This window comes from Callionymus lyra, chromosome 3 (assembly GCF_982586985.1).
Source record: "Callionymus lyra chromosome 3, fCalLyr1.hap1.1, whole genome shotgun sequence".
Lineage (NCBI taxonomy): Eukaryota > Metazoa > Chordata > Actinopteri > Syngnathiformes > Callionymidae > Callionymus > Callionymus lyra.
In genome coordinates this window covers 13,816,052-13,842,840 of record NC_141820.1, presented here as the reverse complement: position 1 = coordinate 13,842,840, position 26,789 = coordinate 13,816,052, and the positions used below count along the sequence as shown (strand labels likewise).

General features: G+C 38.4%; 1 protein-coding gene across 4 annotated transcripts; it reads left to right on the top strand.

The window, feature by feature from the left end:
- The first annotated feature begins 1,137 nt into the window (after positions 1-1,137).
- On the top strand, positions 1,138-26,648 carry tbc1d30 (TBC1 domain family, member 30). 4 transcript variants are annotated; one of them, XM_087786494.1, is made up of 15 exons: positions 1,138-1,696; positions 5,609-5,773; positions 11,838-11,899; positions 12,776-12,841; positions 14,234-14,359; positions 15,274-15,459; positions 15,520-15,589; positions 15,649-15,747; positions 17,154-17,322; positions 18,019-18,124; positions 18,190-18,296; positions 18,361-18,500; positions 22,164-22,364; positions 22,459-22,515; positions 24,892-26,648. In XM_087786494.1, exons 1-15 carry the CDS (start codon positions 1,246-1,248, stop codon positions 25,701-25,703), a joined length of 2,817 nt encoding a protein of 938 aa, XP_087642620.1. In that variant the 5' UTR covers positions 1,138-1,245; the 3' UTR covers positions 25,704-26,648. The 4 variants fall into 4 exon arrangements, with proteins under 4 accessions (XP_087642620.1, XP_087642621.1, XP_087642622.1 ...); XM_087786495.1 differs by lacking the exon at positions 22,459-22,515; XM_087786496.1 differs by lacking the exons at positions 1,138-1,696; positions 5,609-5,773 and adding an exon at positions 8,549-8,875.
- The last annotated feature ends 141 nt before the right edge of the window (positions 26,649-26,789 follow it).

Sequence of the window (26,789 nt, the reverse complement as noted above, 5' to 3'; positions counted from 1 at the left end):
TGTTTTAAATATGAATCCTGCCATCCTTGTTTTGTTTTAAGTAAAATATTTAATATAATAAGTATATATTATAAGTAGTTTAAATATTAAAATAATTGTTAAATATCTTTTTCTATCTTTTGAAAGAGAAGGAGTGCAGAGCCCAGTCCTGGAAGAATCCATATGAGTCTTCATATCATAGCTTATCATATCCGTTTTATTTGTTAATTTCCTCACGCGTACAGGACAAACAAAGTGTTTCGCGGTTTAAACACAGAGGACATTTGAAATAAAGTAACAATACACAACAATTATTCAATACAAACAAAAACAAAGCAACAATAATAACAATAATAAATGCCATAGGTCAAGGTATTTACATTTGATGTGGCCCTCGGAAATATCTTTTTTGTTCAGAAAGAACAATAACAAACAACTTTGAAAAAAAAATTATATATCTTTTCCTACTGTTTTAAAAAATATCTTCTGAAATACCCTGTTTGTGTCTGTATGTCTTGTTTTTATTTGTATATTTTTTATTACTTTGCAGTGTGTTTTTTTAATTAAATAAACAACTAAATATTTTTTTTACATGCAAAATTAATTTTATAATTTGCTCAGTTTATAAATTATGAAATTATCAGATAATTTATTCTAATTTATCATGAAAAAGGTCGAATTCTTCAACCGACGATCACTGAAGGAATTATATTATAAGAAATAATGCAATTTATTTTCTTTGTTATTAACTGTTGCGCGAATAAAGCCGGAAATCCAACTGGAGTAAAGCACGAATCTGATTGGCGAGTGCAGTTTTGATGTCGACTCTGATTGGTCAATTAAACACCTGTTGCACGATCTGAAGGTTGTTCGGCAGCCGGTTAGTGTGCATGATGGACTCTACCATTATTCACTCAACGAGAGGGGTGTGTGTGGTGAGCTGTGTTCTCAGTTTTATCTTGCCCTTTAAAGTATATACTTTATTGAGTATTGTTCGGATCGTTTAAGCGCTTTGTGACCCTGGTCTGGAAAAGCGCTATACAAATATAAATAAATTACTTACTTACTTATTTACTTTCTACAGGAAGGAAACCGCTGTCTGCCGTGACTTCCTCCCTTTCCGGAGAGAAGGAATGGTCTGATCCAGGATCTCTATCCTCCTTCGGACGTGCGGTAAAAACTTCCCAAACTTATTATCAAAGTTTTGTTACTTTTCTGACCTCGATCTTGAAACATGTAACTTTATTCGGGGTCACGCTCGTCGTCATGGCTACCGAGGTTCACGCCAAACTGAGCAGTGATGAACTTCTGGAAGTTGACATATGTGACGGTGGAGTGTTCTCCAGCGACGAGGGGATCGGCTTCGACAACGACTTCTCCGGCTTCCAGAAGTGGACCCGCCGGACCGAGTCCGACACCCCATCACCCGGGGCTCCCCCCACCACCACCACCACCGGGGCAGGGGTCAGCGACTCGGACTCGCCCGGGGAGGAGGACCCTCAGACCGGGAAGACCTCCATCGTGGACTGCCTGCTGGTGGAGCTCTACGAGACCTACAGCGAGGGCGGCCGAGGACATGTGGACAGCTGGGACAGTTCCACCGAGGCGTCCGGGTCCGACGCCTTCCTGGGCCGCAGCAACAGCGGCTCCAGCTTCCTGCTGGAGCTCCAGGAGAAGCACACCAGGAGGCACCAGATGAACTACCTGGGCCAGAAAGGTGAGGAGGTCACACCTTATAACTTCTTTTTAATTTATTGTTGTGTTTTTCTTTTGGTGCATTCTTTACTACTATACACAGAGTTTATGATACGTTTTTAAAGCAATAATAAATATAACTTGTATGATCAAATGCAAAGACAGGCACAAACACAGTGCATACCACTACCAAGGGCCTCTTTTTCTCAATCTTGTGACTTAAAGTTAAACTAATGTGTTGATTTAAGTGTTTCTTAAATAGATATTAGACTCTATTGTACTCATGAGTATGTGTCTGTTTGTACAAAACTTTATTTTCATTAAAATATTTACATTACAAAAATGATCTTAAGCCCCGCCCACTGAAGACACTTTGTTTTTCTGGAGATTAAAATTTGTTCACCATAACCACACCCACTCTTCTGTGATTGGTCAAGCATGAAGGTTTGTCCCCACGCGTATAGTCTCCACCTCGAAGGGACTCGTTGTATAACCAAAGCAGGCATGATTACAGCAGCTGGAGGAGGAGTGAAGCCTTTATTACGTCATAATGGACTCGGCTCTCGTAACCTCTTGTTTGCCGAGAACTTTAAACATAACTTCAAAACATGGTCATGATGAGGGACTTACTGCATCTCGGAGAGGAAGACTTCAACATTTGACCTTAAAGCGATGTTCTGTTACCAATATTTTAAACATTTCTTAACATTTAAATATAGTATTTTAGGCAGTTTGATTATATGCCTTGTTTTGGTTAAACTTTCTATTTATTGCCCTTTAGGGCCACCATAGTTCTTAGCAGCAGCAACAGTTAGAGGCCATACAGGTGAATCTGAATTAAACTACGGAACACCATAAATTCTTAATTTCTTACTCTATAAGTAACATTTAAATACAGAAAAATAATGTTTTTGTTTATTTACAAACAAGTACACCAACATAGCCGAATAACAACTAGTATTTGAATTATTATATTCACTAATGATCAGGCATAACAATATAAACACCTGCTATATGTTTCCACCCACACTTGGTTACATACTATACACTTTCTTATCTTATACAAATCTATCTATAAACGCAAATATATATTCTGTTGGTATATTTATCGTATTACATTAATTCTACCAATGTTTTCATATTATGAGGAAAGGTTGTTGGATCATACTTTAACCCTTATTTTATCTTGTACGTAGACCGAACAGTAAATACTCTTTACTCTTTCTTGGTGATTTTAAAAAGTGTTCTTTGCTATTATATTGCAATTATTTTCTAGTGCGTCCTTTTTTTTTTGCCTCTGTAAACCGGGAATTCCCAGCGAGGGACTAATAAAGGAATGCTATATTATTTTCTTTGGGAAAAAGTAAAGTAAAACAAGTTTCTACTTAAAATCTTAATAAAAAGCTACAAAGTAAAATTTTCAACATTTCATACACATTTACAACCTATTAACATATTTTAACAACAGTTTTAATAATGTGTGTTTGTGTACTTTTACTTGAAAATGTTTTAAAGTTGGTTGAAACGATGATATTTCATGCAAACATGTTGATGAAATACAGTTACAAATGTCCCACAATGAATGAGGAAGAGCAGAATTCCAATCCAGCGAGTACAGACTCTTGTGTATCGAAAAAAGCTACAAAACGTGCTCGAGACAAACCTGTCATGGATCAGATACGACGGTTCGTCTCTAATGACCCGAACTGGATCGTTTGTGATCCTCGGAGTCTCGAGACGGCTTGTTGGTGTGAGCCATTGTTTCCTCTGTTTGAGTGAATCCTTGTGTCAACACGGCCAGGCCCGACTGGTGTGTGTTTGAGCTCGGCTCGGTCAGGTTAAGCAATCCAACTCTACCTACCGGTCCTGAGTGACGGCTTTAATCGCCTTCTTGACTCCCGCCTGTTGGAATGTGGTCGTTTAACGTTACATCTTAAATCCTCTGGCGATTGTTGTGTTGTCTCTAAATAGGATCAACTTTTTCAATGTTCTTAAACCAACCGTGTTTCACCGAAAAAAATATTGATGGAAACATGTGACACTTTAATGGTTAACTATCATAAGAAGTTGGTCAATTTACATTTGAAAATACCTTAAAAAAAATTAAAATATCAAAGATCCTGAGCTTTGTCTTTACTGTTACCACGACAATTCTACACATAACTATCTACACAAAGATCTAATTGTTTTGCAAGTTAAGAGACACACAGGCTACAATAAATCATTATTTGAAGTAACCAGACCTGGCTAACAATTTATATGTATTAATGTATTTTTGATCAAGCATGACAATGGAAAAAAAAATGGTGTCCTTTGGAAAAAAATCTTGCTATTATGGTACGTTTCATGATACGGGGCAAATGTAACAGTTCATTTTCAATATATTGCGATACAGTAGGAACAAGATTATATTTGTAGTATTGTCAAAGTACTTGGACTCTGGTGTTGCAGAATTTACAGACCACATGACTCAACCGAAATATGTCAAAACATCAGCTTTAAAAGCTGCTGGAAACAAATGTATCCTCTCGTCCTCAGTCATCGCAAGAGTTAATTGTTTCTTTAGCTGCGGAGGATGTATTGACTGCTGCCATCTAGTGGCCGGAAATTAACTTGGAACAAAAACAAATGTTGTGAATATTTGCATTTAATTCTAAATAAAAATTATATTATTTTGTACAAACGTTACTGAAATATAAACCATAAAATAACTATACGGTGCCGCAGTAGTTAGCGTGGTCGCCGTGGTAGCAAGAGGTTGCTGATTCACTGGTTGCCAAGCCAACTTGTGACCTTTCTGTGTGGAGTTTGTATGTTCTTTCGTGTTGCAATGGTTTATTCCGGACACTCCAGTTTCTTCCCACAGTCCAAAAACATAAAGAGGTTGATTGAGAACTTGGGGAAATTGAAACGAGTGTGAATGGTTGTCTGTCTTTGTGTGCCCTGCGATTTACTGGAGTCCTGTCCAGGGCGTCCACTGCCTCTCGCCCTATAATACTGGGATAGGCTCCAGTCTCCCCAAGACTCCCATAAGGGATAAAGCGGTAGAAAATAAATGAATGAAAAAAATCCATCCATACAGTGTAAGGAATTATCTTAAAAACCGAGTACAAATCGGCTAAATCAATGTAGCGGCAGTTGTTCATGGAGATGGTTTTAGACGAAGAGTTGGCGTTCAAAACTTTATCATTTGGAGCACAGGAGTGTTTATTAAGTTAGAAAGTGACATTTTGTTCAGTTGATCAGAAAACATGTGTGAAGCTACTTTTAATTTAAGATTCAGTGTTTCAAGTCAACAGTTAAAAACATCGTAAGTCAATTTGCGGATAAAACTGACCAATTAAAGTCAAGTATGATATTTTAAAGTAGTTGGAGGTTTAAAAGAATCTTCTCATTTTGCTTTATCTTGTCGTATTTGAGTCCTTGGCATATGTTAAAAAGTTTTGGTTAGTGTTTTCACCTTTTAATTCACAGTTAAAAACTGTAAACGAACAAGAAATTGCAGTAAAGTTGAGTAGCTGCCAGGTGTTGAAATGTTTCTTAGAAAAATCGATTCACACTAAGTGATGGCATTCAAAACGGTTCTAATTGATCTCTCACATTTGACCAACGACAACATATGTGAGAGGTTTGAATCATATTGCAAGTGCAATACCTCTATTAACGTCTAGGGGGCGGAAGAATCTCATTTATATATATTTTTTAGATGGTTTGTCTTCGTTTATGATGCTTTTGTTCTGGGAGCTTTTGACCGTCAATTCCTTTGATCCAGTACTTCAGTTGAAAACCACTTGATTTTGTACCCAAGAGAGATTTTAAATAGTGCATGACAGCATCTTTGATATCACATCAAACGAGCAATAAAAAACACAATTTAACAATGACCTTCTATTGCCACAGAAATCAAGTAAAAAACCTTGTGTTGTGTTTTCAGCGCCAGAGGAGCTTCGCTCCATAATCCAGGAGGTGAAATACCGCACGTCGCTGCAGTCGGCCAAACTCATCCGCCAGCTGAGACGACGTGACCGACTTCTTCACAAACTGCAGAAGAACTATGACATCATCACCGCCTGTCTCCAGGCCGTCTCCCAGAAACGACGTAAGATCTTCAACTTTAAGCGACTGCAGGTCCAAAAAAATACCTCCATACACTCTGATATTTCATCAAAACATTCATTTCATTTTCTTGATTGTTCTGTTGCACAAATCACTCCATCACATCCATTAAGTGCATTGAAATTATAAGATTAGAAGTCATTCCACAATATAATCTATCAGATTACATCACCTCTCCTATGATGCTTTTTAGGAGCTATTTTGTGACGAGAATGTAGCTTTCGAAGGGATTTACTGGTTCAGTGTTGTTTCTTTGCAACGATCGCTTCCTTTAAATACTTTCTCCGCCGTATCATTCCTTCCATTAAGGCTTTTAGCTCCTCCATCAGATGAAGGATTCGCTGTGAGTGGATTGATTTACCTTCGGCTTGAGCTGCTCTTGTTTTAAACATCGTCCTGTTGTTCTTTTCTTATCTATTGACTAAATACAGCTGCACGGTCAGCAAGAATTAGTTGATCTTTTTCTTTTTTTCTTTTGAGGTAGCATGTCGAGCTAAGAAGCTACAAACGACAGGTGACTCTAACTATACGATGGTAACATTTTTAAACTTGAAATCCAGGTTCTAACAACAATTTCCTTCTTGTAAGATGTTGAATTTACTGTAAACCAAAAATACAGAGGTAACAAATGCATATAATCCTGAATATTACATCAAATAATGAAATAATTACTTTGAAAAAAAAGATCAGAATAGAAAAACTAGACAATTTGCCACCAGAAGTTGGCTGTGCGCTTTGCCCCGTTACGAAAAAACTGTGCAAAGCTACCAAGTAGTCAAACCCCACATCGATAATATGGACTATTATCTACATTTTAAAGTTTGAAAGGTGTTTCTACGTGAACGTATGCCAGAGCAGGAGATGTTTGAAAAACATTGCAGATTTGTAACTTGCGAGATAGATGGATGGATGGCTGCATGGATAGAACACATCCACCCATACAAACATCCATAAATGCATGTAAAAACAATCAAATAAACGCATACAAACATATAAAAAGGGATAAATAAATCATTCAAAAGTTGCCAACAAAAAGTAAAAAGTGCATGTCAAGCATGAGGTTGATCTGTCGTTACATCTAATGGCAGAAGGAACAAAGACATCTTAAAACGTTCCGTTCTGCAGTGCATGGAGAGGAGCCTGTTGCTGAGGTTACTCTTCTGAGCTGCCATAGTGTCATGCAGAGAGTGTCGAGGGTTACTCTGGATGCACAAGAGCCTTTATCCTTTTCTCCAGCAATGCTCACACAGAGTCCACACTATTCCCCATCACAGACTCAGCCTCCTCAGGAAGAAGAGTCTACTCTGTACACCACATTTGCCTGAGCTGACCAGTCTGTGATCCTGGGACTTGTACATCTGGACCACTGTGACCGGCTGATGGAGGGACTCCTGTGAAAGTCAGTGATCATCTCCATGGTCTTGGACTACTTAAGGATCAGACCATTTCTCTCGCTCCAGTCCGAGAAAGCATCCACGCGTCCCTGTACTCGTGTGCAAAGTCTGCGCTGTAAACTGTGAAGAGGAAGGGGGACAGAACGGTGCCCTGTGGTGCCCCTCTATTGCTCACCTCATTTCCAGACACACTGTTCCCCGGTCTGACATACCGTGACTGTACAGTGAGGTAGGTGTGGATCCAGTTGTTAAAAATAGGATCCACACCCACCTTCACCAGTTTCTGCCTCAGCAACAGTGGCTGGATGTTGTTAAAAGCACCGGTGAAGTCAAAGAACATCAGCCTCACGTTGCCTCCAGTCCCGTCCAGAGATGACACAGACCGTTGAAGCAGGACCTGCGCCGCAAATCCTCAAAAGGCACTGCTTCATGTTGGCATTTATTTTTTATTATCATCATTATACATTTTTTATTTTGTTATTTTTAGGTTGTGTTGAGGCATATTTGCAATTTCAACTTGAAGAAATTCAGATTCCAATTGACTATTTATTCCTTGTAAGATGTTAAATCCAACCACTTAAAGAAGTAACAGAGAAATATCCTGAATAAAACATTAAAGAAATAAATACTTAATTGTAAAAAAAGGGAAGAAATGAACAAGTAAGGTAGTAGAACTATAAGGAGAACTACAAGTCATGACATTATATAAGGAAGCTAAAGAACATACTTGATTTTCTATCATTTTGTTTCATGGTACAATTGAAAACATGATTATAAAGACAGTATTAATAATGGAAGAATTTGGAAAGAAACCTAAAGCATCAACGTTAAAGATGTCTTAATCAAAATAAAAGAACTGCGAGTGACAGAATATGGTTTTATTTTGATTTGAATATTTAAAAAAAAGTTGATTGTTGAATAAAACGGCATAAGATTAAAAATATATACTTAATAAAACATTGATATGCAATTGTTCACACCTGTTCGCTAAAGTTTAAAAATAAATTAACTAGACAACTTAATCCAGCGATTTAAATATTTGAATATGATTAATTATATCAATATATCTACGTCACAAATCGTTTTAATTCCTGCTGGATAAACGTAGACCTCTGCTGATCATTCAAAATAAAAAAAATAATGTTATTTTAAACCTATTATTACTGGGGTCGAGACTCCATCCAGCCATTACCTCATTCTTCCCCAACCGTCTCCTCATCCTTGCGCCTCCTCCTCCTCTGTGACGTCACGGAGGAGGCGGAGGAGCTGCTCAGCATCAGCACCGGAAGCTTCGTTTCCTCAAACCATCAGCGGTTCTTCTGCTCGTCAGACTCCAGGAGGATTCACAGAAGACGAGCTTTGGATTTAAGCTTCTTTTTTGACTGAATTATTCGGAAGGATTTTTTAATACCGTAAAGAAAGCGACAGGCGCGCGCGGTGGAACCCCCCCTAAAAAAAGATAAGCCGACGATGAGGTGATCGAACCGGTGGGATTTCTCCGATGAGGCAGGAGCGGTTCTCCTCCGCCGCCGGCAGGAGGCCGCGGGCGGGCGGCAGGCAGCGGCAGCAGGCAGGAGGAGCAGGAGGAGGAGGAGGAGGAGGAGGAGTGGGAAACATCATCAGCAGCGTCCTCAGGAAGCGCAACGGGATCTCCAGGAGCGCACCGAGGCTGCTGTGCACCTTAGAGCCAGGTGACCCGCAGCACGCATGCGCGCAACATGCAGCGATCGATAGTGCATTTATTTTTTTTACCAATAGTTATTAGTGACATTATTATTACTAAACAAAAAACATGTTTGTAAACAAACTATTGTTATTTTGGTCAATAAAGATGGACTTGAAGGTCAATGCATTATTACATTTTTATATATTGTACTAGAAACACTCACGCACAGTTATTATTATTACATTATTTAAATATTGTACTAGACACACTCACGCACAGTTATTATTATTACATTATTTAAACATATAATATATAATATAATAAACATTGCATCAAGTGTCGTATATTTCTGGGCAGTTAATTCTACATTTTATTTTATTATTAAAGCATTAAAAGAAAATTTGCAGAGAAAAAATGTGGCTTTAAAAAAACTTTTATCCACAGTGGATGACACATTTGTTTCTACATCAAGCCCTGATGTATGACTTTAAACTTGCCTTAAATATAGATAACATTTTTTTTGTAAAACAAGTGTTTTTATTCATATTTAATTTACCTATATAAAAGTATTTAAATATATATTTGTATATAGTATAAGAACACAAAATATTGTCAATTATAATGAAAAATGCATTGCAATGTATAAATATGAACGAACCAATCCAATAAAAATGGAAGAATAGAATAATGATTATACGTTTGATTAAAAAAGGATTTTTATAATACTTCATGAGTAACTGCCTGATCCTGTTATACATGTTTGTCTACTCTTAATGGGCTGTACTGAAATCTCAAATTTCCCCAATGTGGGAAGATTAAATATATTATTATTATGATTATGTTGAGAGTTAAATAACTGTAAGTGCTTTAGGGGGATCCATATTTCTCAAATCCAGTCGACTATATTTTATGTGTGCGATGAAAGCCTTTCAGGCCACTTTCCTTCATTTGATCTTCAGTGAAATATCGATTCAGATGATGACTCGACTTTATTCTCTGCTAAAGCTGGAGCCACATTCGTACACCCTTCGATTTGAAACACACTGACTGATCACTTCCTCTTTCTTGAAGGAGATGATTTTGTAAAGTAAACGGCAAAGAAAGAAAAAAATGAACAAATATGTGAAATGTTCTATTAAATATTGCTGCCTGAGAGGTGTTTTATTTTGAATAAAAGACCAGATTTTCTCTTAAATAACATGTGACTTTTGACTATTGAAAAGGAGTAAAGCATAATCTCTTGTAGGTTTTTTTTTAAATTTTTACCTGAATGTCGGTCCGTAAATATAATCCTGAAATTCAACCGGCAACAGTGGCTGAATGTTGTTAAAAGCACTGGTGAAAAACATCAGCCTCACGTCGCCTCCAGTCCCATCCAGGGAGGACACAGACCGTTGAAGCATGACCTCCTCCTTAAATCCTCAAAAGACACTGCTTCATGTTGGCATTTTTTAAATTTTATTATACATTTTGGGTTTTTCTTAGGTTGTGTTGAGGATCATTTGCAATTTCAACTTGAAGAAATTCAGATTCCAACTGACTATTTATTCCTTGTAAGATGTTAAATCCAACCACTTAAAGAAGTAACAGAGAAATATCCTGAATAAAACATTAAAGAAATAAATACTTAATTGTAAAAAGGGAAGAAACTTAAGGGATGACTTTCAAGGACAGCAGAGAAATGACCAATTTTAAAATAAAAACAACTTTTTTTTTAGGTTTTTATCTCATGCGTTTACTGCTCCAGACCTGTTTAGACCCGGACAAAGTATTGCCTGGGGGGCCCCATGTGGCCCTTTGACTGAATTTATGCAGCTCTTATATATGATCGAGATGGTTAACAAACAACATATTATCAACATACAACAATAACATGTTTTTTGTCTCAGACCTTTGTACTATTTCAAGAATTTGGAAGTAAATTGAAGAATTGTTTAGGAAAAAAACGTGCCTATATTTAATAAATATAATATTATAAACATTTTTCTCCTGGTTTTGTTCCCATTTCTATTGGCCTTGACTGACCCCTTACAGGAGTATATAATGTGGCCCCTGAAGAATAACCTTTTTTAAATTTAATTTGAACGCATTTTCTTTGCTTTGTTTGTTGTTTTTAAATGCTTTTCAACTGTCTGGACTGTCAACATCGAGTCATGTTTATCCCCATATTTCAAACTAATGTACTAGATGCTTCTCCAGCCAGTGTGTGACCACATGTGTCCACGCTCGCCTTAATCTGTCCGCGGGAAGTGGGAGGGTTTTTACCGCGTTAATCTCTGCCTGTGTCCGTGAACGCATCTCGCTCTGAAACATGGCGCAGGAACAGGAAATTGAGACCCAAAACACAGGTTGAGGATATACGTTTAGTTGAACGACTTTATTTATTTATTTATTTTAGTTTTGCGCTGTAACTTGCGGTCGTTGTGACGCGAACATGCGGAGTTTTTAAAGCCGGCGACAGACGCTCGATGTCGGCTCGAGCGACGGCACTGACTCGCTGTCGGGAACTGAAGCTCAGAATTTAATTTCCGTCTGTTCGTCGAGTGGTTTAATCCACAGTGCGGGGGGTTCTGTCTGTAGTAGAGGTTTTTATTTTTTTTTAGAACGATTCTCGGAGATGTGGGCGAGGGATTTTAGGATTGAAGTTCAGCACCACGCCGGCGAGGACAGCGCACATCCGGGAACTCACAAGCCATTAGTTTTAACTTTAATCCTGTTTTTTAAAAAAATGTAAATCTGTGTGATTTGCTTCTCTCTTTCCACAAAATATTGTAGTCAATGTTTGTTTAAACCTTAAGTCTCTAACATTAAGAAGACTTGTTGTGTTTTTTATAAGCAAAAAATGTTGTTTAATAACGTCTAAAATGAAAGATGAATGTAAAGTTACTGGTTTTGTTTTAAGCTTGAATCTTGAACTTTAATGAAACGAATCGAGTCAATACGAGGCGCAGCGACACTCCCCGACTAACAGCTGTGTTTGTTTCCAGGTGTTGACACAAGACTGAAGTTTACAATTGAACCATCTCTGGGGAAGAATGGCTTCCAGCAGGTGAGCGTGTGCTGCGAGTTCTGTCGTCACCGCAGTTCAAACAATTCACTTCTGGACTCGAATCAACACGTTCAAGTGAAATCATTCAGAGGCAGTGGAAGCTAAAAATGAGACATAATATGTTATATTTTAGACATTTTTATATGTTAATTTAATTTTTGAGATGTTGAACATAACAAACATACCAGGTGAGCTAAGCTAGAGTCCTAGAGTCTCTGCAAACTTGGGATTTTTTTTGCTGTTCAAATATTTTTGTATATAAATAGAAAAAAGTGTAGGAAAATGTACAAAAAGTCAATCTTACAGATGGAGTCCTATTTGTAAAAAACACAAAAAGTTCAAATTAAAAGAACAAAATGAACGGAAAATAATTCAGCTGATGAAGTGCAGAAGAGAGTGCATGCAGGGGGGAGATGTGCCGTGTTGTACGATATAGTTGGATATAGGAAAAAGTGTGGTCCGGGGACCAGTTAAGGTCCTTGGACTTAAGCTAACGTTTTTATTTTTACTTGTATTAACTAGAAATCCAACTTTCTTAACGTCTTTATTTAGTTCTATTTGACTGTTTTTCTTAGTTTTTCCGTGAATATGAATATTGAGAAAAAGTTATTTCCTTTTTTTCTACAAAAAGGTTAATACAAATTTCATTGTCTGTTTTTTTAGATTTAATTTATCTTTTTTTTCTCTTTGTTAATCTTTTCTTTTTTCAAGTTTTTCCCCATCATTGTTTGTTCTCTCTTCTTGGGTTGACAACCCCTAACAGTGGCATATACAGTATAAAGTGGCCCCTAAATAAATGTCCCAAACACAAGAGTAAAAGTTAAAGCTGCTCATGTGTTTGTACATGTATCTTTATCATCTGCTGTGTCTCTACAGTGGTATGATGCCCTCAAGTCGGTGGCCAGACTTCCGACCGGGATCCCCAAAGAGTGGAGGAAGAGGGTGCGTAACGTTTGGTTTGTTCACCTGTCAATCAAAGGAAATGTTCATCTTTGTCGGTGAAGTTCAAATGCGAGTATAAGCTGTTGACACACTGTAGGTTATGAACACACAGGGTTCAGGGTTCATCTGATGCTATATTTACTCTGTCAATAATGAAAATATAAAGTTTATCATGAAACGCTTTGTTCACTGAACAAAGTTTGTTAATAATGTAAAAACGATTGAAAAAGAAGAGACAGAAGAGTGAGAAATTATGTTTACTTGCTTTTTATGCGTCTTTACACATGTGTAACGTACACACACATGTTCAAATTAACACATACACACGTTGCTTTATTTACAAATCCTCCACCACATACTGTACATCATGGTTTGAACTAAGATTTGTTAGTTACGAGTGTTTTTGGCCCGTTTTGATGTATTTGTCCTGAATATACTCATGAAACTTTCATGTTTGAAAAGGTTTAGAACTTCCAACCCTCTAATGACTGACTTGTTGCCTTCGATAAAGGTTTGCTTGATGACATCACTGTAGTTGGAATTACTTGAAAAAATGTGTGGTTAGGATCAGTGCTGTGATACGATATATAGTAATACTTTAGTAACAAGCATATATTTGTAGTATTGTCGAGTACTTGACTCTGGTGTTGCATAATTTACAGACCACATGACTCTTGACGAAGTCGTAGTTTCTTTCATTTGTTTTGAAACCAAAGTATGTCCAAACATCAGCTTTAAAAGCTGCTGTATCCTCTCGTCCTCAGTCATCGTCGGGAATTTTTAGGATTCCAACACTCCATTAGCTGCGAAGGACGTAAGGACTGCTATAGGCCGGAGGTTTAATAGTTTCATTTCCAGATCAAGCTACAAAGTTATTCTATTTATGTACAGCATGTTTTGTTATGTCCTTGGCAGTGGTATGCCCTGCCTCGGTGCTTTCTTTGCAGCAGTTCAATGTGAAGATAAATGTCGATACTCGTGGTGCAGCTTTGCAGTTTGTAATCGAGACGCTTCATCTTGTGATTTCTGTCCTGACGATTGAAACGATAACAACAGGAAGTTCCTCCTTCTATATGAAGAGCAAACACGTCGTGTTGAATGTTATGGTGGCAGCTGACGGACGTGAACTTTAGCTTCTCTCTGGAGATGATGTTTGTTCAACGGCTGTCAAGACTCAACTGCTGCTCTTGATATTTGGAAAGATCTGGGAAGAACTGGATCTCTGCCTCTTTGCCTGTTGCAGTGCATTTTGGGGATTTTCCTTGACTGTTTGACTTCATACCGTGCACTTAAGGAACTTGTTATGATCGACTTAACTCTCTGGACCTTCAAGATAGTTCCCTCTCTAGAGACATGTCAAGTTTCTCGGAGTCTGAAGACGCTCTCTCTCAGGTGTGGCTGACTCTGGCCGACCACTACCTGCACAACATCTCCATCGACTGGGAGAAGACGCTTCGCTTCGCCTTCAACGAGCGCAGCAACCCCGACGACGACTCTCTGGGCATCCAGATCGTGAAGGTAGACGCGCGTCCTTCAAGCCAGGCTGGAGGTCACAGGCTGGAGGTCACAGGCCTGAGTCAGCAGCAGATGACGGGGATGACTCTGCACTTTTTTTTGGAGCAGGATTACAAACGACCTTCATTGTGCAGACGAATCAATGCGTTTTCTTCACATAACCTTTAACATTTTTAAGTGAAGATAGATTAGCATTTCTAGTTCTATTAAAACAACAAAGTTTTATCTTTTTTAGAAAACCTGAGTTCATATTTAAAATTTCAATCATAAGAGAATAATTTATTTGTTTAAGGATATAAATTCTCTTTTTTTTCCTTCCTGTTTCTTCCTATTTATGTGTTAATTGTATTACATTATACAAACCAACTCTATCACCCTTCAAAATAAATGCATTAAAAAATAATTTTAATAAAGTGAAAATACAAGAGAAATGCAGTTAAACACATATACATGCTTCTTGAATAGAAAATGTTCAACAGCTATTTATTTTAAATATATATATATATTTTTTTAATAATTGTAATAAAATGTATGAATAACATTATGTTCTCAAACATCCCATTATAGATTGTATCCTAATTTACAACATTTGTGTATTTATTTTCAATAGAAATCCTTTTAGATGTTCATTATTTATGTCACCAAAAGGTTGTTTGCAGTCAAATGTAAAAAACAAAACAAAGAAAACATAAAAATCCGTTTTATCTTGCCAACCTAAAACAAGAGTATTCAAAATATTACAAAAAAGAAATTACTAATAATAAAATAATTGATTTCATTGACACTTGTTTCAGAAGGAAATGGCAAAATATTTAGGTTGATAACATTTTTTGTTTAAATATTTTCTTTACTTTTATTTTACCTTTTTTCATTGACTGATCTGAGTTAATAAATGTAAAAATCTCGCTCGCATTCAGGATCTGCACAGAACGGGCTGCAGTTCTTACTGCGGCCAGGAGGGGGAGCAGGACCGGGTGGTGCTGAAGCGGGTGTTGCTGGCCTACGCCCGCTGGAACAAAGCCGTGGGTTACTGTCAGGGTTTCAACGTCCTGGCGGCTCTGATCCTGGAGGTCACGGAGGGCAGCGAGAGCGACGCTCTCAAGGTACGACACACACCGTCACACACACAAAGATGGACGACCTCTGACCCATGTCCCCCTCAGGTGATGATCTACCTGATCGACAAGGTTCTGCCCGAGAGCTACTTTGCCAACAACCTGCGAGCGCTGTCAGGTGAGCCTCCGTCGCGATGTGATGAGTCATCAGTGTGCGACGCTGTCGTCTGCCTGCAGTGGACATGGCCGTGTTCAGAGACCTGCTGCGAGTCAAGCTGCCGCGACTGTCGCAGCAGCTCAGTCACCTGCAGAGGGCGGCCAACAAGGAGGCGGGAGGTGAGAGGTCACGACCTTTGACATCTACATTATTAACCAGAGAAAGGAACTGGTATGACTTAAAGAATAATGTGTTTTTTTTAACTGGTAACTGAAAGATAACTTTAAATTCGACACTTATTTGACCAAAACATTTGGAAAGCTATGGGGGACAAAATTGACATATTTACATTTAAAACTATTAAGAAATATATTTATTATTATATTAAATTAAAGATGCGAAAAAAGGGAAAAGAGAGGTGTATCTAATGCAGCGGTTTTTGTTCTTTCGCCCCACATGTATGAAGGATGATAAATGACTAATGTATAATTAATTGTATAAATAAATGTATAAATATGTAACGAAATGTATAAATAAATGTTTGGATAATTTACATAGGGACAACAAAATGACAAAATGACAAAATGTATAAATACCTCAATTTATTGGAGGCAAAATGTATAAATGTATAAATAAATGTATAAATGACTAAATGTGTATTGATACGTAAAATGGCTCCATTCTTCCACAAAAATTAAATCAGAAGTCATTTATTTATTTTGACGTATTGATATTTATACGTATGAATTAAATCATTCAATGATTGTACCGATACAAATATCATTCTAAATAATTTGTTTGAAAATGAGGTTAAAACATGCATCTAACTGCTCAATATGTTTTATAAGTTAATTATATTTAGTATAAAGTAGTTTGTTTCATAAAACATGAGATAATATTGTTGATTTTTAATGAACTCACCGGTTCTGGTGGTTTCTTTGGATTTCTTAGTGATGTTTTCCCAACAAAAGGAGATTTTTTTTCTTCCCCAGATTCTTAAAATGTTGCCGAATATTATCACAGATGTTTTTAAAAGTCCAAGTATAAGTTGTATACTTGAAAATAAAGTGTAAACAGTTGCTATTTAGTGCGTTAAATAATGAATGTTTAGCTAACGGTGCAACAATTACAGGAAGTGACTTGAAACGAGTCAAAACAAGATTTTATTCTGCTTAATAATTTATTAAAAATAGGTATATGGATAAATGATTAATCTCTAGAAAATGACTGGCAGCTTCCATGATCAGGACACAAGCTTAATATTTACATTAAATTGTTTTTTTAAATTGAGATGTAAAGAACAAAATTAATAAAAGGTGTATCTTATGCAGCTGATTAAGAACTTTGATCCAAAAGTGATTTTTAACCAAGACATCTGGAAGCTATTGGAAGTTAGTTGGCTGGGCGGCAAAGCCTCACGGTAGCTGTTCAGGGTAACCCCCCCCCCCTCTCCGATCAACTGCCTAAAAATGGACAAGTCCAGTTAAAAGACAAAGTTAGAGACATATTTTCATCCAAAATTGTTGATTTAAATCAAACTTTAACTCATGTTTTTACACGGTCATGACACTAACTTTCCCCTCAGGCAGCTACGAGCCTCCGCTGACCAACGTCTTCACTATGCAATGGTTCCTCACCATGTTCGCCACGTGTTTGCCTGCTCAGACCGTCCTGAAGATCTGGGACTCTGTGTTCTTCGAGGGCTCCGAGGTCTTGTTCCGGGTGGCCCTGGCTATCTGGGAGAGTCTGGGGGAGTGAGTGCTCTTCTTGCTTCATATGAGGGGTGTTGATGCTATAGAAGTGAACGTGTGCCTTCAGAATATTGAATGCAAGATTTCACTTGTTGAAAATTTGAATTACAGTATTGAATATATTCTAAATATATATATATATATATATAACTGAATTAAATATTTTCTAAATTTAAAGGTTTTATTAGTTTTTTGTTTGAATAATTAAATTTAATTAAAGGTTTGAAAAAAGATTTTTTTTAGATAGTCTCATATCTTGATTAAAATAATTTAAACATAAAATTCCTAAATTAAATAATTTCAAATTGTAACCTTTCAAATTCAATATAAATACAATCAGGCAAACTTTCTGCAAATAATAGTTCCACCATTTTTTATTACCATTAGATTCAAAATACTAAGAAAAAATAACAATCATTTTATTTAAATAATAATTTATGTGTGTAAATATTTAAAATTCATACATTTTTTAATTTATTATATATATATAAAAAGATTAAATTCTACCTTTTACTACACAATTTATGGGATTCAATATTAAAAATAATTTGGTTCTTGATAAAACAACAGCATTTTATAAATTTAAAAAAGGGGTTAAATTCAACTTAATTCCTGTGATGCGTTCAGGTGCAACTGGGTACAAAATTCTTCACATGTTTATTCAAGTCATACTAATGTTGGCGTGTGTTTGACGTCCAGGAGAATCGAGTACTGCGAGACGGCGGACGAGTTCTACAGCACGATGGGATGTCTGACTCAGGAGATGCTGGAGCGGAACCTCGTGGACCCGACCGAGCTCATGCAGGTACGACCTTGACCTCGAGTCCACGTGTGGTCGACCGGTTCACTAACACCCGACTGGTCTCGCAGGAGGTCTACGCCATGGCCGTGTTCCCCTTCCCGCAGCTGGCCGAGCTGAGGGAGAAGTACACCTACAACATCACCCCCTTCCCGACCTCGGTCAAGTCCAACGGGAGGTGAGTCCACTTTCCCGTGAACCCACCTGAGACCCCCGAGCGCTGACGAGGTTCTGACCCGCAGCGGCGGCCTGGGCGGCTGGGAGAGCGACGACGACGCCGACATGGACGACGAAGACTCCGTGGTCACGGCGCTCGGGTGTCTGGGCCCTCTGGGCGGACTGCTGGCCCCCGAGCTCCAGAGGTACCAGAAACACCTCAAAGGTCAGTCGGCTGCAGCAGTGCATTGTGGGATGTGTATTAGGAGTGGGTACACGAGCAATGATACGATATATTGTGATACTGGAGGAACAAAGACGTATTTATTTGTTTTGAAACTAAAATATGTCCAAACATCAGCTTTTAAATATGCTGGATTCGAATGTATCCTCTTGTCCTCAGTCATCGCCAGGATCTCGCAGTATTCAAGCTCCAGAGAATGTATTGAAAACATTTAAAAATTTAATTATTTTATAAATTTTTAATTAAAGTAACTCAATTAAATTATATATTATATACTATATTTTCTCACATTTATACAAATTGAAGTTTTGTTTGTTGGTTAATTCAACCATGTGCTCTGAGTGACCAGACTGGACCGAAAGCTTCTGTGTTTTTTTCCCCAAAAAAATCTAGTTACAGAAACATGAGTCAACAGACTAATCTGACTGAAGGTCGTGTGTGTGTGTGTGTGTGTGTGTGTGTGTGTGTGTGTGTGTGTGTGTGTGTGTGTGTGTGTGTGTGTGTGTGTGTGTGTGTGTGTGTGTGTGTGTGTGTGTGTGTGTGTGTGTGTGTGTGTGTGTGTGTGTGTGTGTGTGGGGGTGGGGGGGTGGGGGTGGGGGTGTGGGATAAAACCTCACTTCCTCTTCCATGAACACACACTCGTGCTGACATGTCTCGTCGTCTGACACTGTCTTTATTTTTAACTTTGTTCAACCGTAGCTGAATTATATAAAGTCACGACTTTGTGACGCTGACGCCGTTCGACAAACGACACACAATTCTACCTAACATTGATGTGTTGTTTTGTCAAAAGACGCACAAAGACATAAACAAAGGGACACAGAGATGGACAGGTAGACTCACACAAAGATAGACTTAAACGGTCACAGAGAAACAAGTAGACGGTGACCAGGAGAAAGAGAAGGACAGACATAAACACAGACACACAAACACAGAAACAGTTGGACAGAGACACACAGACAAAGATTCAGGAAGAGATAAACAGAAAAACAGAAGGACATGAACACAAAGACACATGGATACGGAAAGACAGAGATACAGAGAAAGGGATGGACGGACATAGAAGGACTCACTCAGACATAGACCTAGAAAGACACACACACAGATGCACACATAAGCAGCATTAACACAAGGGAACGACACAAAAGGAAAGAGACTCGCACAGACGGACAAAGAGATGGATAGAAATAAACACACACACAGGGACAGACACAAAAGAAAGAGACTCACACAGACAGATCAAGAGATGGACAGATATAAACACACACACATGGAGACAGACACAAAAAGAAAGAGACTCACACAGACGGAGAAAGAGATGGACAGACATAAACACACACACATGGAGACGGACACAAAAAGAAAGAGACTCACACAGACGGAGAAAGAGATGGACAGACATAAACACACACACATGGAGACAGACACAAAAAGAAAGAGACTCACACAGACGGAGAAAGAGATGGACAGACATAAACACACACACATGGAGACGGACACAAAAAGAAAGAGACTCACACAGACAGATCAAGAGATGGACAGATATAAACACACCCACATGGAGACGGACACAAAAAGAAAGAGACTCACACAGACGGAGAAAGAGATGGACAGACATAAACAAATACACATGGAGACGGACACAAAAAGAACGACTCACACAGACGGAGAAAGAGATGGACAGACATAAACACACACACATGGAGACAGACACAAAAAGAAAGAGACTCACACAGACGGAGAAAGAGATGGACAGACATAAACACACACACATGGAGACAGACACAAAAAGAAAGAGACTCACACAGACGGAGAAAGAGATGGACAGACATAAACACACACACATGGAGACAGACACAAAACGAAAGAGACTCACACAGACGGAGAAAGAGATGGACAGACATAAACACATACACATGGAGACGGACACAAAAAGAACGACTCACACAGACGGAGAAAGAGATGGACAGACATAAACACATACACATGGAGACAGACACAAAAAGAACGACTCACACAGACGGAGAAAGAGATGGACAGACATAAACACACACACATGGAGACGGACACAAAAAGAAAGAGACTCACACAGACGGAGAAAGAGATGGACAGACATAAACACACACACATGGAGACAAAGACACAGAGAAAGAGATTGATGAACAAATAGACAGACACACTCGGACATAGACCGAGAAAGACACACACACATATGCACACAGACACACAAAAAAGAAGACGTACAGACATAAACACACACACATGGAGACGGACACAAAAAGAAAGAGACTCACACAGACAGAGAAAGAGATGGACAGATATAAACACACACACATGGAGACAGACACAAAAAGAAAGAGACTCACACAGACAAAGAAAGAGATGGACAGACATAAACACATACACATGGAGACGGACACAAAAAGAACGACTCACACAGACGGAGAAAGAGATGGACAGACATAAACACACACACATGGAGACAAAGACACAGAGAAAGAGATTGATGAACAAATAGACAGACACACTCGGACATAGACCGAGAAAGACACACACACATATGCACACAGACACACAAAAAAGAAGACGTACAGACATAAACACACACACATGGAGACGGACACAAAAAGAAAGAGACTCACACAGACAGAGAAAGAGATGGACAGATATAAACACACACACATGGAGACAGACACAAAAAGAAAGAGACTCACACAGACAAAGAAAGAGATGGACAGACATAAACACATACACATGGAGACGGACACAAAAAGAAAGAGACTCACACAGACAGAGAAAGAGATGGACAGATATAAACACACACACATGGAGACAGACACAAAAAGAAAGAGACTCACACAGACAAAGAAAGAGATGGACAGACATAAACACACACACATGGAGACAGACACAAAAAGAAAGAGACTCACACAGACAAAGAAAGAGATGGACAGACATAAACACACACACATGGAGACAGACACAAAAAGAAAGAGACTCACACAGACAAAGAAAGAGATGGACAGACATAAACACACACACATGGAGACAAAGACACAGAGAAAGAGATTGATGAACAAATAGACAGACACACTCGTACATAGACCTAGAAAGACACACACACACATATGCACACAGACACACAAAAAAGAAGACGTACAGACATAAACACACACACATGGAGACAGAGACACGAAGAAAGTGACGAATAGTTGTTCCAAACTGACCAAAGTGTGTAGCAGAAGATTAACAAACACTTAAATCAGTTTGTGTGACTCGTTCGTGCGAGACTTGATGAAACACAAGTTGATGAGAGACGAGGTTCAGATTAGAGATTAGAGACTTTCAACATCTGGATCGAGCCAGATTTGTTGATGGTTTTGGGATTATTTTCAACACAAGTGTCTCTTCCTCTTCCTCAAATCACTCTCCACACTCGACCCCAGAACCACAGCAGGATCTCATTGTTTCCTTTTTTGCTATAGAGGACAGTAGTGACCGCCATCTAGTGGTCGGAGGTTTAATTGCAACACAAACGCATGTAAATAAAAAGAATACAAAAATCGAATTATTTTATTTAATAAACACTTTGTTTAAATTCAAACCATAAATTAAAAATGAAATACGACTTCCTTGCCGTCACAGAGCAGCGAGCCGAGCAGGCCAACATGGCGGAGCTGAGTCCGGGCGCGGTGGGCGCCGGGGGGGCTCGGGCCGAGCACCAGGCGGCCATCAACAGCATGATGATGGAGCGGATGAGCACCGACATCCACGCGCTGAAGAAGCAGTACGCTCGCATCAAGAGGCGGCAGCAGCAGCAGGCCACGCAGCTCGTCATCCGCACAGGTGAGAGCGGCGCCGCTCGCCCGCACAACACACGGCCACGCCCTCCGACCCTGAGTTGGAGGGCGTGGCCATGAAAAACCTGTGTGACTTGTAGGTTCTGAGCCTGAAGGAAACACCTGCTCCAGGTTCCTACAGGACCATCAGACGGACGGTACTGTTGAGTCCTCACAGGGGTCTCGTCGGGGTCTTGACTGGTGCTGCTACACAATCATGGTCACACACTTTCACTCCGGGACACACACTCTCAACAGAGACAAAAGATTACTGCCCAAAGAAATGATAATTTATTCATAAAACCTCCTCCCCCCTCATCTAGTGATTCCCAGCTACATAGGGTGAAGCTTAGGGGACACCCTGGACAGCTTGCCAGTCCCTTAAAGGACATTGTCTTTTAAATAAAACAGAAATACAATCAGAATGTGGGGGATGATAAATACTAAAAAAAATCATAACAAAATGGAATAATATTTTTTTATTTATCGCTTTAAACTCTTTAAATAAATGTTAAAAAAAACTTGTTTTGCTCTTAACATTTTAAAACAATTCATGTTTATTAGTTTTTAATTTAATTACATTTTAAATTTATTATAAACCTTAACTTAGACCTAAACCTGAACTTTAAACCATAAAAAGTTGTTTTCCTTTTTATTGCTTTTAATTTTCGAAAACTACTTTACATTGTTTAACTTTTTTATTTTTTTTTATATTTGTATTTAAATTAAATTTTTACTTAATTTTCTAAACCTAATCCACAAGAAAAAAAAACAATAATTTCATATCAATTTACACTTTTTTTTAAGAACTTTAAATCCAAGTATCTTATATACATTTTCAAAAATTATTTAATTTATTTTCATAATTCAATTAACAATAATAATTGAAGAGTTTTCCAAACCTAGTCATATATTTAATAGAGAAATAAATTATACTTTCTTTTTTTTTTAAATCACATCATTTAAACACATTGATTGATTGACACATGATTTACACCATCATTCAAAACTCTGGTACTGGTGGATGGTTTCCATGGTAACTGGTGGTGTTGGTCCAAACAAAAATGATTGCTCTGATGTGATCCTGGGTTTTCTCTTCTTCTGTGGTCTCCTTCCTTCTTCATCACTCGTTTTCTTTCTGGATATTTCTTCTCATTAATTCCTGAAGCTAACATTTGATCTGTTACGTCACAGACTCGCTTCAACATCTGGACAAACTTGACTTGAGTCTCGTTACGTAACATGTTAAAATCCTCAACAGTGTCTCCTCTTGAGCGCCCTCTAGTGTTCACCCGAGTACACTCAGTCTAGTGACGTTTGATATAGTGTTTGAATGGAAGTACATCAGTGTCTCAGTATTGAAAAGTTGAATTTAATATTTCAAATGTTTAAATTTACTATTCCTTTTTAATTCTGTTGTTTTAAGAACTTATTTTTATTTTTATTTTTTTTATCATATATATATATATATATATATATATATATATATATATATGTATGTATGTATGTATGTATGTATATATAATCTAATTCAATAGTTTGGATATTGAAAGGTTGAAATGTTTTGGTTTTTATAGTTGTATTAAGAAATTGTAATATTTTCAATATAAAATCGAAATACACATACAGTAGTTTGATATAGTTAATGTATTTTGATACTGCAAAAATATTTCTATTTAAATTAAAAGGCTACGAATGAAAAAAGAAAATGTATTTTTTTTAAATTGGAATTAAAATATTAAACTCTGTGTTAAAAAATGATATATTTATTTTTTAAAATACTCCAATTATTAATTGAATTATGAAAAAATTCAACTTTTCAATACAAAAAAAATCGAATTTAAACTTAAAAACATTTCAATAAAACGTTTGAAATGTTAAATTCAATATTTTGATGGTTCTGATATATTTTTACTATACGTTTGTAAAAAGGTGTTAAATATATATATATATAAAATATATAGTTTTGTTAAAAAAAAACGCCAGTTTATAAAGTGTTGCCCATCTATTAAAGGTATTGTGGTAAAGATGTTGCATTCAAGGACATCAGAATAAGACATTATGATCTGACAAAAGGTTTCTTAAATGTAGACGCATTTGTACCATATTGTCTGGAATAGAGGACATTTGTACCGTATTGTCTGGAATAGAGGACATTTGTACCGTATTGTCTGGAATAGAGGACATTTGTGCCGTATTGTCTGGAATAGAGGACATTTGTACCGTATTGTCTGGAATAGAGGACATTTGTGCCGTATTGTCTGGAATAGAGGACATTTGTACCGTATTGTCTGGAATAGAGGACATTTGTACCGTATTGTCTGGAATAGAGGACATTTGTACCGTATTGTCTGGAATAGAGGACATTTGTACCGTATTGTCTGGAATAGAGGACATTTGTGCCGTATTGTCTGGAATAGAGGACATTTGTACCGTATTGTCTGGAATAGAGGAGCACACTGATCAGATTTGTATTTTTTTATTTGTGTGAGTTCACAAGTGTTGATGTCGCCCCCTGCTGGTCCTTCTTGCAGACAAGTGCCCGGCGACTCGAGTCTTGTCCTCGCAGCTCAACTCCTCCGGCTCGGAGATCAATCACCTGCTGCTGGGCCGGAAACCTCTCGGGGGTCCCTGGGGCCCCCACCAGGCATTCCCGTGCTCCCGACCGCTCGGTTCTCCCACCGGGGGGCGCTGCAGCTCCAACAGTTCCGGCTCCCCCGGCAGCTCCCGGGGAGGCCCTGGCTCGCCGTGGCGCACCCACGTCAGAGTGCACCGCAGGAACGTGGCCCTGGCTCGAGCCCAGCTGGGGTTCGGGGACGTGGAGGAGCAGCCGGGGGGGGGAGGAGGAGGAGTCGTGCGGGAGCAAGGGGGGAGCGTCTCCTCAGGGTCCCCCGACGCCTCCAGGTCCGGGTCCGTGTGTGAGGAGGGGGTGAAGGACGTGGAGGAGGTGGTGGTCCAGCTGGACTCTCTGGGTCTTGAGGAACATCCAGAATCCGACCCCCCGCAACACCTAGACGACGGACACTTCACTCCCCCCTCCTCCCCCATATCCACGCCTCACCCCCCACGGCCCACCATGTACAAAACCCCCTCCCCCTCCACCCCCTCCCTCTCCTCCCTCTGCTCCTCTCGGTCCATCATGTCCTCCTCCCCCTCCACCCCCGCCTTCTCCTCCACCCCCAAACTCTTCTCCCCCTTCCCCTCCATAAAGCAGCCCAGAAAGTCGGCAGCCGCCCGGAACCTGGGCCTCTACGGACCCACGTCCAGGACTCCCATGGTGCACTTCCCGCACCTGAACCGCAACCTCACCCGCAGTAGCGCGGCCGGAGCCACCGGGAGGCGCTAGCGAGCTCTTCTCCTGGTCCACCATGTTGCCTCAGCACCAGAGGAAGAGTCACAACATATGTTCAGACTCAAGGTGTCATTTGTTCGGTCCATACAGTAGGATAAAAACATTTAAACGACAATTCTGCAGTTTTATTTTCACACTAAAATCAAAAATTACATGAGTAAATACATATTAGGATCGATAAATAAATAAAATATATAATATAGTATACGTTTACAAAAATAATATTGTTTAATATTTAAAATGAAAAGTATTAATATTACGACTCAAGAATACAGGTCAATAAAAGTAAATAAATATACATGTACATTAATGTTTATTGACTTTAAAATCAAATCAAATTAAATAAATAGCAGAAAATAACAATAACAAAGGATTTATAATAAATGAATAATAAATGATATAAAGAATTATTAAAGGTAGAAATTAAGAAAGAATGAAACTAAGTATTAATTTAATTTTTAAAAAAAAGAGGTAAATTAATGAATATAAAATATTTATGTTTATTTATTTCTGAATAAAGTCAATCTAAGGGTCAAATCTAATTAATTTTAATTATTTTGGATTTCAGTGATAATTTAACAAATACTGTAACTGAATAAATGTTGCACAAGACTGAGAGGGTTTGTTTGTTTTCGATGCATGTAGTGGACGCAGGTCAACGCTCGTTCTTCCTGACCACGGCTACGTCACACGAGTGATGATGTCACACGAGTGATGATGTCACTGGAGTGATGATGTCACACGAGTGATGATGTCACACAAATTTCCTCACGTTGACTGTTAAAAACATCCAAGAATAGCAAAAACAGCCATTTTACTTTCCAGCCAAGGATTCAAGTGTTTCTGTCCTCGCCTGTTAAACGTTCGATGTTTGTCACGTTACCCTCGACTGTTCAACACATGGAATGTAAAGATGATGAATTAAAAACTGAAGAATGTTCATTTGCTGCGTCATCGTCCAATGACTGTCGTGCGTTTATGGTCATGTGACTTCAACATATATATACATATATATATATATATATATATATATATGAGTTTATTTAAAAAAAATCACTGATGTAATTACTGCCAGTAATT

Bases quoted from the DNA above. Each gene is read 5' to 3' on its own strand.
- tbc1d30 (XM_087786494.1), top strand. From the start codon at position 1,246: ATGGCTACCGAGGTTCACGCCAAACTGAGCAGTGATGAACTTCTGGAA. The intron at 12,842-14,233 runs GTGCGTAACGTT...GCTCTCTCTCAG, and splicing joins CCAAAGAGTGGAGGAAGAGG to GTGTGGCTGACTCTGGCCGA. The intron at 14,360-15,273 runs GTAGACGCGCGT...GCTCGCATTCAG, and splicing joins TGGGCATCCAGATCGTGAAG to GATCTGCACAGAACGGGCTG.